The sequence below is a fragment of the Callionymus lyra genome, chromosome 9, assembly GCF_982586985.1.
Source record: "Callionymus lyra chromosome 9, fCalLyr1.hap1.1, whole genome shotgun sequence".
NCBI classification, from domain to species: domain Eukaryota; kingdom Metazoa; phylum Chordata; class Actinopteri; order Syngnathiformes; family Callionymidae; genus Callionymus; species Callionymus lyra.
The window spans coordinates 26,375,894-26,388,562 of NC_141826.1; the positions used below are offsets into that span (position 1 = coordinate 26,375,894).

Sequence of the window (12,669 nt, forward strand, 5' to 3'; positions counted from 1 at the left end):
TCCATGAGGCTTCGTAGTATTACCCCATGAGGTTTGTGGTATTACTCCATGAGGTTTGTGGTATTACTCCACGAGGCTTCGTAGTATTACCCCATGAGGTTTGTGGTATTACTCCACGAGGCTTCGTAGTATTACCCCATGAGGTTTGTGGTATTACTCCATGAGGCCTCGTAGTATTACTCAGCAAGGTTCTACTACGAACTAATACTCCGAAGCCTTATAATCCAGTGCTCCTTGTGTGTAAAAATAAACTCATTCATTGATATTTCGTCTTATAATCCAAAGAATACGGTAATAAAAATAACTCTCGACAAAACATATAACCTGCGTTTGAAAAATGTATTTTAAAACTACAGTAAAAGTATCAAATACATTTAAATTCAACGATAGAGTAACGATCAAATGCTTCTCTACAGACAAAAACAACCAAAAAGAAAGAAACACACCAAGACAACAGATTTCTGTGGGCCTACCTGGTGAAGTCTTCCTCGCCCACCATGTGGCGCGGCACGGGCGAGTACCTCGACGGGGTGACCTGGGGCGGCGGGTACACGGGTTTGGGCTCCATGGCTCCCATGTAGTTGTGGCTGACGTGGTTGTCTACCATGGTGGGGAAGGCTGGGGGGAGGGCCAGGCCAGTAAGGGGGGAAGAGAGAATGATTACACGACAAGTACACAACCTCATGGTGCTATGACGACACTAGGGGGCGCCAGATACACTGAGTGAAGCAACACGGTTTCAACCTTTAACAGAAACTACACATCTTTAGCTCAGATAACAAATAATACAGAATTTTTATCCCTGACTTTATCTCTGTTTTCACCAGACGGACCGTGTGACTTGTGCGTTTGTTTCAATGTAAACAAGAAAACACAAATACATATTTTGTCGCTTTAACAGGGTGAAACTCAAAGAAGCTGTAAAAAATTGATTATTTTAACCTTTGATCCTGTTCAACTTTTATTTTGGTTTTATTGTTTTCTCTCACTTCCTGTTCTCTCACTTCCTGTCCCTCACATGACACACGACATAAAAGATCTTCCTGCCCTGGTTCGTTCTGAACCCTCAGAGTTTCTTATTGAACTTCTTGTAGTTTTGATCTGTGTCTTCGTTTTTAAGTTTGTTTCTCGTTCCTTCGCGACTTCTTTTATCTTTTTCTTTTCTGTTCGATGGCTTCTATCGAATCTTGTATTTTGTCTGGTGTTTAATTCTCCTGTTCAGTCGACACTTTGGGTCATTCAGGAGATATTGGACTCTGTGTTTTGTTGGACTATTGTGATCGTTCTCGGACTTTGTGTTAAATATATTTAATTGTTATCGATTCCTTACGTGGATTGTTGTCTCTCACCTGCACTTGCTTCGTGACACTTTTAGATGTTTGTACCGGATTTGGTCAAAACTAAACTAGTATTTTTTAGTTCGGTGACTTTCTTTCTAAAGTATCTTTAATCGCTCGCGACACCTCGGAGCGTCAGTGAGTTACTCGATGAATGTGTGTTTATGTTCATGTTCCTCGTCTCCAGATCCATCTTCTCCTCCTGACTTGAAGCCCAACTCTGTGACGACACGAGGGTCCGTCAACCTCGACCCTCCAAGAGTCACGTGACCACGGAGTCGACTTCAGGTGGAACAGAAAGACTGGACTCTGAAGGAGTCGGTGTTGTGTGGTGAAGATGCAGCATCTCAGGATCGTGGGCTACATGAGCAGGTGGGATGTGAGAAAGTGTCCACACTCAGTGGGAGGCGAAGAACTGAGCTTGTTGTTGCTGTGGGAAGAATGCTGTGTGTGTGTGTGTGTGTGTGTGTGTGTGTGTGTGTGTGTGTGTGTGTGTGTGTGTGTCTAAGCGTGTGGGTGTCTGGCCGCGGCGAACGCCGATCCAACACTAAAGTTTGGACGGCGCCGCCGACCCTCGGAGGAGGACGAGGCAGATACGTACTGCTGGAGTAGTCCGGGGGCGCGTACATGTCGTTGAGGTGCACGGGTCCCGGCTTGGCCACCTTCAGGTAGACCATGTCCGACGTGTTCTTCAGCGCCGCCACGGCCTCCTCGTGACGCACGTCCTGAAGCACGATGTTGTTCACCTGCGGAGACACAACTCTTCAGCCACAGACGAGGTGAAGGTCACAGTCAAGAAGGTGCTGAGATGTGTTGAACTGTAAATATGAGTCATTATTTTCACCGTTAAAATAATAATAAGTCACATGATTATAATATTCAAATAATGTTACATAACAAATATGGGATCATTATGTAAGTCATGTGATTAAATATCTCATCATTATGTAAGTCATGTGATCAAATATTTGATTATTATGTAAGTCATGTGATTATTATGCAAGTCATGTGATCAAATATGTGATTATTATGTAAGTCATGTGATCAAATATGTGATTATTATGTAAGTCATGTGATGATTATGTAAGTCATGTGATCAAATATGTGATTATTATGTAAGTCATGTGATTATTATGTAAGTCATGTGATCAAATATGTGATTATTATGTAAGTCATGTGATCAAATATGTGATTATTATGCAAGTCATGTGATCAAATATGTGATTAGTATGTAAGTCATGTGATTATTATGCAAGTCATGTGATCAAATATGTGATTATTATGTAAGTCATGTGATGATTATTTAAGTCATGTGATCAAATATGTGATTATTATGTAAGTCATGTGATTATTATGTAAGTCATGTGATCAAATATGTGATTATTATGTAAGTCATGTGATTATTATGTAAGTCATGTGATCAAATATGTGATTATTATGTAAGTCATGTGATTATTATGTAAGTCATGTGATGATTATGTAAGTCATGTGATGATTATGCAAGTCATGTGATCAAATATGTGATTATTATGTAAGTCATGTGATCAAATATGTGATTATTATGTAAGTCATGTGATGATTATGTAAGTCATGTGATCAAATATGTGATTATTATGTAAGTCATGTGATTATTATGCAAGTCATGTGATCAAATATGTGATTATTATGTAAGTCATGTGATCAAATATGTGATTATTATGTAAGTCATGTGATGATTATGTAAGTCATGTGATCAAATATGTGATTATTATGTAAGTCATGTGATCAAATATGTGAATATTATGTAAGTCATGTGATGAAATATGTGATTATGATGTAAGTCATGTGATTATTATGTAAGTCATGTGATCAAATATGTGATTATTATGTAAGTCATGTGATCAAATATGTGATTATTATGTAAGTCATGTGATTATTATGTGTGTCATGTGATCAATGCTGTGAATTTGATTTAATTTCTTCACTAATGAACGTCAACAGATCCTCGACCTTTAAGGTCAGGATTTATCGATCAGCTGCTGGTTTCATCTTCTCGGATCAATAATGGTTTTGTTCCATGTTTAGTATTTTTACTTCTGCTCTTATTTTCTTGAGCTCAAACTTTCATCAGTTTCACGAGCCATGTTCCTCATTGACCTCTGACCTGCAGCTGCACCATCACAAGGGTCGTCGATCACCTCCGGGTGAAATGATCGATGGTTACGAACGTGAACGGTCGTCATGGATACGTGGACTCACAGCGAGCAGGCGGTCTCCGGTCTGCAGTCGTCCGTCCTTCTGCGCGGCCCCTCCCTCGATGATCTTGGTGATGTAGATGCTGTTATCTCCAGGGATGTGTTGGTTCCCGATCCCGCCGGCGATGCTGAAGCCCAGGCCTGGACACAAGCACACGGTGAGACCCGGGTTCCTGGGACCTGAAGCTCCGGCGGCACCTTTGGGTCCCTTGAGCAGGTTGATCTCCAGGATGGTCTCGGGCGGGGCTTGTCTCCGTCGCACCAGCAGACGCACCACTGGCCCCGCCTCCTTCAGCGCCTCCACCGCCCGGCTGTGGACCACCTCGGACACGTCCACGTCGTTCACGCGCAGAACACAGTCGTTCACGCTGAGGAGCAGAAGACTTGGATCACACTCTTGGTTCTGGTTCACAACACACCTGAGCAAGTAAGTCATTTTTATTTATATAGAGCTTTTCCAGACCAGGGTCACAAAGCGCTTAAACAATCAAAACAATACTCAATAAAGTATATATTTTAAAGATCAAGATAAAACTGAGAACACAACAGGAGTTCCAGAAAATCAAGGAAAAGCCTGAACAAATAAGAACGTCTTAAGATGTTTCTTAAGATGAGTCGACATCATATGTTTTTCTATGATGACGGAAAAAGAAAATTAATCAGAAAAGAAAATCGTTCGAATGAAACATGTTTTATTGCAGAAGTTTTATAAATGATTTTGAACAAACTTATCAACGATCACATCATTTGAGTCCAGATCAAGTCAGGACTTTATTTATCTTGAAGGAATGTTGGACAAATAAAAGATTCTCCTGTTTGGTTCCTCAGTCCCTGTGTTGTCTCCGGGTCAAAGTGACCCATGGCTTCCATAGATACATATGCGGTGCTGGAGGTCGTTCAAACATTTTTATGTGCATTTTCATCTTTCATGCTTGTCATGTGAACATGTCATGTGACTGTTTATGTCATCAACATGTGTGTCATGTGATCATTATGAAAGTAATTATGTGTGTCATGTGATCAAATATGTGATCATTATGAAAGTAATTATGTGTGTCATGTGATCATTATGAAAGTAATGATGTGTGTCATGTGATCACATATGTGATCATTATGAAAGTAATTATGTGTGTCATGTGATCATTATGAAAGTAATGATGTGTGTCATGTGATCACATATGTGATCATTATGAAAGTCATTATGTGTGTCATGTGATCAAATATGTGATCATTATGAAAGTAATTATGTGTGTCATGTGATCACATATGTGATCATTATGAAAGTAATTATGTGTGTCATGTGATCACATATGTGATCATTATGAAAGTCATTATGTGTGTCATGTGATCAAATATGTGATCATTATGAAAGTAATTATGTGTGTCATGTGATCACATATGTGATCATTATGTAAGTCATTATGTGTGTCATGCGATCAAATATGTGATCATTATGAAAGTAATTATGTGTGTCATGTGATCAAATATGTGATCATTATGAAAGTCATTATGTGTGTCATGCGATCAAATATGTGATCATTATGAAAGTCATTATGTGTGTCATGTGATCAAATATGTGATCATTATGAAAGTCATTATGTGTGTCATGTGATCACATATGTGATCATTATGAAAGTCATTATGTGTGTCATGTGATCAAATATGTGATCATTATGAAAGTAATTATGTGTGTCATGTGATCAAATATGTGATCATTATGAAAGTCATTATGTGTGTCATGTGATCACATATGTGATCATTATTAAAGTAATTATGTGTCATGTGATCATTATGAAAGTCATTATGTGTGTCGTGATCAAATATGTGATCATTGTGAAAGTAATTATGTGTGTCATGTGATCAAATATGTGATCATTATGAAAGTAATTATGTGTGTCATGTGATCAAATATGTGATCATTATGAAAGTAATTATGTGTGTCATGTGATCAAATATGTGATCATTATGAAAGTAATTATGTGTGTCATGTGATCAAATATGTGATCATTATGAAAGTCATTATGTGTGTCATGTGATCAAATATGTGATCATTATGAAAGTAATTATGTGTGTCATGTGATCAAATAGTTTAAACACATTTGTTCTCGGGCCCTCGGGTCAACTTGACCCTGAGTTAATGCAAGACAGTAAATGTGTTTTAAATGAAAGTGACTGATTTAAAAAAAAAAAACGAAAAGAAAACCTAATTAAAAAAAAATAATTAATAAGCAAAAGTTATAGTAAAAGAGTAGAGTTGAAGGGTGACCATCAAAGCGGTGTGAGCATGACGAAGATCATTTCTCCCTCATCATCCACTCATGTCTAAGATGTCGTTACTACATGTGACTCAAATATATAACAACATTTTAACAGGTGAAACATCATGAAATTAAACCAATAAAAAGTTAATTTAATGTATTTTTTTCAGTTTAGTTGAAAAGCTTAATTTATTTATTTAAATTAAAGTCATCTCAACAATGTTTTGCCCGACGTAACTTTTCTGGTCGACCTGCGAGAAGATTCTATACGGGTCACATGACCAGGAAGGAAAAACTCTAAAACAATTGTACATGTGAAAACACATTATTGCAGTTACACTGCTCTGACACCAGGGGGCTCCAGAAACAACACTGTCGATCTCACACGTCAGGGTTTTAATAGGATAAGAATTGTATAAGCGTGAACAACACGAGAGACGGAGAGATCTTCCTGGACACAGGGGTGAGAGAAGAGGGGGAGAGAAGAGGGGGAGGATAAGAAAGAGAAGAAGAAACTCACCCCAGTCTTCCGTCCATCGCAGCTGCTCCTCCAGGGATGATCTTGGTGATGAAAATCCCCGGATCATCTGGGATGTGAGGATTGTCTATTCCTCCCGCGATGCTGAAGCCCAGGCCAGAGTTTCCCTGAACACAGAACCACACGAGATGAAGGTCACGAGACGGAGGTGAAGGTCATGAGACGGAGGTGAAGGTCACGTGACGGAGGTGAAGGTCACGAGACGGAGGTGAAGGTCATGAGACGGAGGTGAAGGTCATGAGACGGAGGTGAAGGTCACGTGACGGAGGTGAAGGTCACGTGACAGAGATGAAGGTCACGTGACGGAGGTGAAGGTCACGTGACAGAGATGAAGGTCACATGACGGAGGTGAAGGTCATGAGACGGAGGTGAAGGTCATGAGATGGAGATGAAGGTCACGTGACAGAGATGAAGGTCATGAGACGGAGGTGAAGGTCACGTGACGGAGGTGAAGGTCACGTGACGGAGGTGAAGGTTTTGCAAGCGTGTCCGGAGCGAACATACGTCACTGGATCAAAGTATTTTGACTTGAAGTTTGTTTCATGAGGAAATTATTAGAAATAAACGATCAAAATAAAAAATATATATAATAACAGAAAAATATAAAATATAAAAATATGAAATCAATAATAATGTATTAAAAGTATTTATCTTTTTCTAATCTAATCTTTTAAATCTAATTGTGTTAAAAGAATACAAAAATAGAACAAAACAGTTAAAACTTTAATAAGAAAACCCTAGTTTACAAATGATTTAATGTATAATAAAAAACATTTGAATATAAAATAAAATATTTGTAATACTTTTCGTTAGTTGAAACAGGTTTAAGGGAAAGTTTCATAAACAAACATGAAAATATGTTTTTTTTTAAATATACATTTCAGAATCAGAACAAGTTTATTGTCATTAATGTAAATACATGAGAAAATGAGAAGAACTAGAGTCTAAACATATATATATATATATATATATATATACATATATATATATATGTAACGTATTGCTGTTGTTCATGATCAGAGAAGAATGAACAGAAAGAAAGAATAACAGAAAGAATAAAAGTCACTCACCCTCTCAAGAATGATTTCCTCGTACTTGAACATCCCGTCGCTGCCGTTTACCTGAGAAACAAACAAGTCTCAGGTTAACGAACGTTTAAAGAAGGAGAAGAATTTAGTTTGTGTTTAAAGTTCATCCAGAATAAAAACAAATAGATTTCTATGAACCATTGATCCACTCGTACAACAATAACAACAACAACAACAATAATAATATTAATCATAAAAAATAAAAACATAATAATAATAAGCAGCAGCTTCGATCATTCATGACAACAATGTTTCATCGACACGATCACATGATGACCTGGACTGTACCTGTCAGGTGAGTCAATATTCTGGTTATTACTTCAACAAGCTCAACTTAACAAGTTCCTGTTCTGATAACTACCAAGTGAACACCTGTCAATCAACGTCATTGACGCTTCTGAACAGCTGGAGTTTTGCAAGGATCTTGAAAGACTCGCTCTAGTTGTTATTAACCATGACTGACTCACTCTAGTTGTTATTAACTATGATTGACTCTTTTTAGTTGTTGTTAACTATGATTGACTCGCTCTAGTTGTTGTTAACTATGACTGACTCACTCTAGTTGTTGTTAACTATGATTGACTCGCTCTAGTTGTTATTAACCATGACTGACTCACTCTAGTTGTTATTAACCATGACTGACTCACTCTAGTTGTTGTTAACCATGACTGGCTCACTCTAGTTATTATTAACTATGCTTGACTCACTCTAGTTGTTATTAACTATGATTGACTCGCTCTAGTTGTTATTAACTATGATTGACTCGCTCTAGTTGTTGTTAACTATGACTGACTCACTCTAGTTGTTATTAACCATGACTTACTCACTCTAGTTGTTGTTAACCATGACTGGCTCACTCTAGTTATTATTAACTATGCTTGACTCACTCTAGTTGTTGTTAACTATGATTGACTCGCTCTAGTTGTTATTAACTATGATTGACTCGCTCTAGTTGTTGTTAACTATGACTGACTCACTCTGGTTGTTGTTAACTATGATTGACTCACTCTAGTTATTATTAACTATGATTGACTCACTCTAGTTGTTATTAACCATGACTGACACACTCTAGTTGTTGTTAACTATGATTGACTCACTCTAGTTGTTATTAACTATGATTGACTCGCTCTAGTTGTTGTTAACTATGACTGACTCACTCTGGTTGTTGTTAACTATGATTGACTCGCTCTAGTTGTTGCTAACTATGATTGACTCACTCTAGTTATTATTAACTATGATTGACTCACTCTAGTTGTTATTAACCATGACTGACTCACTCTAGTTGTTGTTAACTATGATTGACTCGCTCTAGTTGTTATTAACTATGATTGACTCGCTCTAGTTGTTGTTAACTATGACTGACTCACTCTAGTTGTTGTTAACTATGATTGACTCGCTCTAGTTGTTATTAACTATGATTGACTCGCTCTAGTTGTTGTTAACTATGACTGACTCACTCTAGTTGTTGTTAAATATGATTGACTCACTCTAGTTGTTATTAACCATGACTGACTCACTCTAGTTGTTGTTAACTATGATTGAATCACTCAAGTTGTTGCTAACAATGATTGACTCACTCTGGTTGTTGTTAACTATGACTGACTCACTCTAGTTGTTGTTAACTATGATTGACTCACTCTAGTTGTTATTAACCATGATTGACTCACTCTAGTTGTTATTAACCAGTATATTTGGTTTATAGAATAAACTCATGTATAAAATCACAAACACAATGTTTGTATCAGTAAAGATCCTGCAGTGAAGCACAAACTCAAGAGCTCAGGAGAGACTCACACTCAAGTCTCATGTTTAAATAGAATAAATCATCATTTCACAGACACACACACACACACACACACACACACACACACACACACACACACACACACACACACACACACGCATGTGGTCAGAGGGTGTGAATGAGTGAAAGATGTTCAACAGAACAGATACTTACATAAGGACCTGCATCTAGTGAGTCTGCGTTGACAATGATGGGGGGAGGATTGGCCTGTGAATATGAAGAGATACACATTATCTCAGTGTGTGAAGGCTGGCAGACACACACACACACACACACACACACACACACACACACACACCCCCCACACACACACACACACACACACACACACACACACACACACACACACACACACACACACACACACACACACACAGGAGCAGCATGGGTGGACCGATCCTCTGAGGGGTGAGGAGGTGAAGGAGTGAGGAGATGAAGGAGTGAGGAGATGAAGGAGTGAGGAGATGAAGGAGTGAGGAGATGAAGGAGTGAGGGTTTGAAGGAGTGAGGAGATGAAGGAGTGAGGAGATGAAGGAGTGAGGAGATGAAGGAGTGAGGGTTTGAAGGAGTGAGGAGATGGAGGAGTGAGGGTATGAAGGAGTGAGGAGATGAAGGAGTGAGGAGATAAAGAAGTGAGGAGATGAAGGAGTGAGGATGAGGAGATAAAGGAGTGAGGATATGAAGGAGTGAGGAGATGAAGGAGTGAAGAGATGAAGGAGTGAGGAGATGGAGGAGTGAGGGTATGAAGGAGTGAGGAGATGAAGGAGTAAGGATATGAAGGAGTGAGGGTATGAAGGAGTGAGGAGATGAAGGAGTAAGGATATGAAGGAGTGAGGAGATGAAGGAGTGAGGAGATAAAGAAGTGAGGAGATGAAGGAGTGAGGATGAGGAGATAAAGGAGTGAGGATATGAAGGAGTGAGGAGATGAAGGAGTGAAGAGATGAAGGAGTGACGAGATGAACGAGTTAGGAGATGTAGGAGTGAGGATGAGGAGATAAAGGAGTGAGGAGATGAAGGAGTGAGGAGATGAAGGAGTGAGGAGATGAAGGAGTGAGGAGATGAATGAGGGAAGAGATGAAGGAGTGAGGAGATGAAGGAGTGAGGAGATGAAGGAGTGAGGAGATGAATGAGTGAAGAGATGAAGGAGTGAGGAGATGAAGGATTGAGGAGATGTAGGAGTGAGGATGAGGAGATAAAGGAGTGAGGAGATGAAGGAGTGAGGAGATGAAGGAGTGAGGAGATGAAGGAGTGAGGATATGAAGGAGTGAGGAGATGAAGGAGTGAGGATATGAAGGAGTGAGGAGATGAATGAGTGAGGAGATGAAGGAGTGAGGAGATGAAGGAGTGAGGATATGAAGGAGATGAATGAATGAGGAGATGAAGGAGTGAGGATGAGGAGATGAATGAGTGAGGAGATGAAGGAGTGAGGATGAGGAGATGAATGAGTGAGGAGATGAAGGAGTGAGGAGATGAAGGAGTGAGGAGATGAAGGAGTGAGGATATGAAGGAGTGAGGAGATGAAGGAGTGAGGAGATGAAGGAGTGAGGAGATGAAGGAGTGAGGATATGAAGGAGTGAGGAGATGAATGAGTGAGGAGATGAATGAGTGAGGAGATGAAGGAGTGAGGAGATGAAGGAGTGAGGAGATGAAGGAGTGAAGAGATGAAGGAGTGAGGATATGAAGGAGATGAATGAGTGAGGATGAGTGAGTATCAACTTCACTTGTGTTTCACTCTCAGAGAAACTTCACTGAACTGAGACTCAAATGATTTTCAATAAACATTTTTTTTACTTCAAATCAACACACGTGTCGTCAGATCAACAAACTTCACTGACACTGACCTGAACGACTCTCAAATGCTTTGCCGCCCAGTCTATCCAACACAGCTTTTAGCTTTTGACACACCATCATAGACGTAGAAAACAGTAACGTATCGACCAATCAACGGCCCCTAATACACCGGTGTGTAGAAAGGCATCATGGGAGTTCACTGTTTTGTTGTGCTAGCAGGTGAGCTAATGGCTAATGTGCATCGAAACTGTTTTTGCCAGAAAATAATCCACGGCTCTGCAGGTGAAACATTTAAGAGGTCAAAGGTCAAAAATGTTTTTTATCAAATGCAAAAATGCATAACAAAGTGTAAAGCAGCAGCTCCTGCTGCACCACAGAGAGTGACGAACACTGGACCAGCAGACAACCATCAAGATTTAATCCTCATTCTTAGTTGCTTTTAATGGACGGATAAACACAAGAAGAGGTTCCTCAAAAATAAAACATATCAATTGTTCTGTAGAATATAGTTCTCAAGTGAGGGGACATGACGCTTATTATTATTTCTATCCTTCGGTTCTTCAACATGATTCTGCAACAATTGTACAACGATTTTAAAGAAAGATTCAAATTAAAACTCGAGGTAAACGTAAACATTTGTTTCATTTACAAAATAAATGTGTTGTTTTGACCGAGACGTTGAATAAAACGACATGATGTGTTATAAAGTGGTTACACAACACAGAAGCATCAACACAACAAGGATGTATTAATAGATTCCTCCATATTATACAATCCTGTGATTGTTTGAAGACCAAACGAATCGAGCTCAGATGAATCACGACCAGGATCGACGCTGACTCATCCTTTTTTATTTCATTATTTACTGACACCTCGTGCTATCTGAGGTCGTCTCGAGCGCCCCCTTGTGTCCGCGCCAGGAAGTGTCTACAGGTGGACAGGAGTGAGTGTCTTCACCGACTGAAGCTCCTTCACTTCCTGTGACCCGGGACTCGGTATCTGTCCGTCTCAGAGCCGGACTCACCCCTGACCACGAGTCTGAGGGAGTCAAGCATCCGTGAGAGACGTGTCGCGTCTCACAAGCAAACACCGGGTCTCCAGACTGGAGGGTCGCGACCTCCACGTCCATCTCTGGTTCTTCTTCTGCTGATCTCGTCTCGCCACAGATTTCCTGCTCGACCTCCAGATGATTCACTATCATGTTGACCAGAGGTTTGTTGACCAGAAACTAGATTGTGCAGGTCATGACCTCCTGCCACTAGATGGCAGTGTTTGTCGTTCAAAATTCACATGAAAAAATATACAATAAAAATCCAAATTTTACGCAGCGAGAAAGAAATTCAGTGTTTTTTTTTCAGAAATATGTATTGAAAAAGTTTTTTTTAGGAACAATAATCTTTTGCTTGGTGTGTTTTAAATGAAGTAATATTTTCCGGGAGATCATTATATTAGATTACATTACATTACATTAGATCACAGTGTAATCATCATAGACCATCATAGTGTAACAAAATAGTTCATTGCTAAACAATAAATAATAAAAATGTACAAATTCAAAAAAAGAAGTATTGTGGTACGACAAAAATTTGAGGAAAGTAAAAACCAACAATAAAAATACA

The 12,669-nt window shown here is 39.2% G+C and overlaps 1 protein-coding gene across 2 annotated transcripts in view; it reads right to left on the minus strand.

The window, feature by feature from the left end:
- Positions 1 to 12,669, minus strand: part of dlg3 (discs, large homolog 3 (Drosophila)) — a 71,104-nt gene that overhangs the window by 35,813 nt on the left and 22,622 nt on the right. For both annotated transcript variants that reach the window (XM_087799849.1, XM_087799850.1), the window contains exons 2-8: positions 9,413 to 9,466; positions 7,438 to 7,488; positions 6,350 to 6,474; positions 3,770 to 3,939; positions 3,576 to 3,712; positions 1,939 to 2,083; positions 474 to 618 (exon numbers count right to left, since the gene is read on the minus strand). In XM_087799849.1, coding sequence (XP_087655975.1) covers positions 474 to 618; positions 1,939 to 2,083; positions 3,576 to 3,712; positions 3,770 to 3,939; positions 6,350 to 6,474; positions 7,438 to 7,488; positions 9,413 to 9,466 — 827 coding nt within the window. The remainder of the gene's footprint in view (positions 1 to 473; positions 619 to 1,938; positions 2,084 to 3,575; positions 3,713 to 3,769; positions 3,940 to 6,349; positions 6,475 to 7,437; positions 7,489 to 9,412; positions 9,467 to 12,669) is intronic.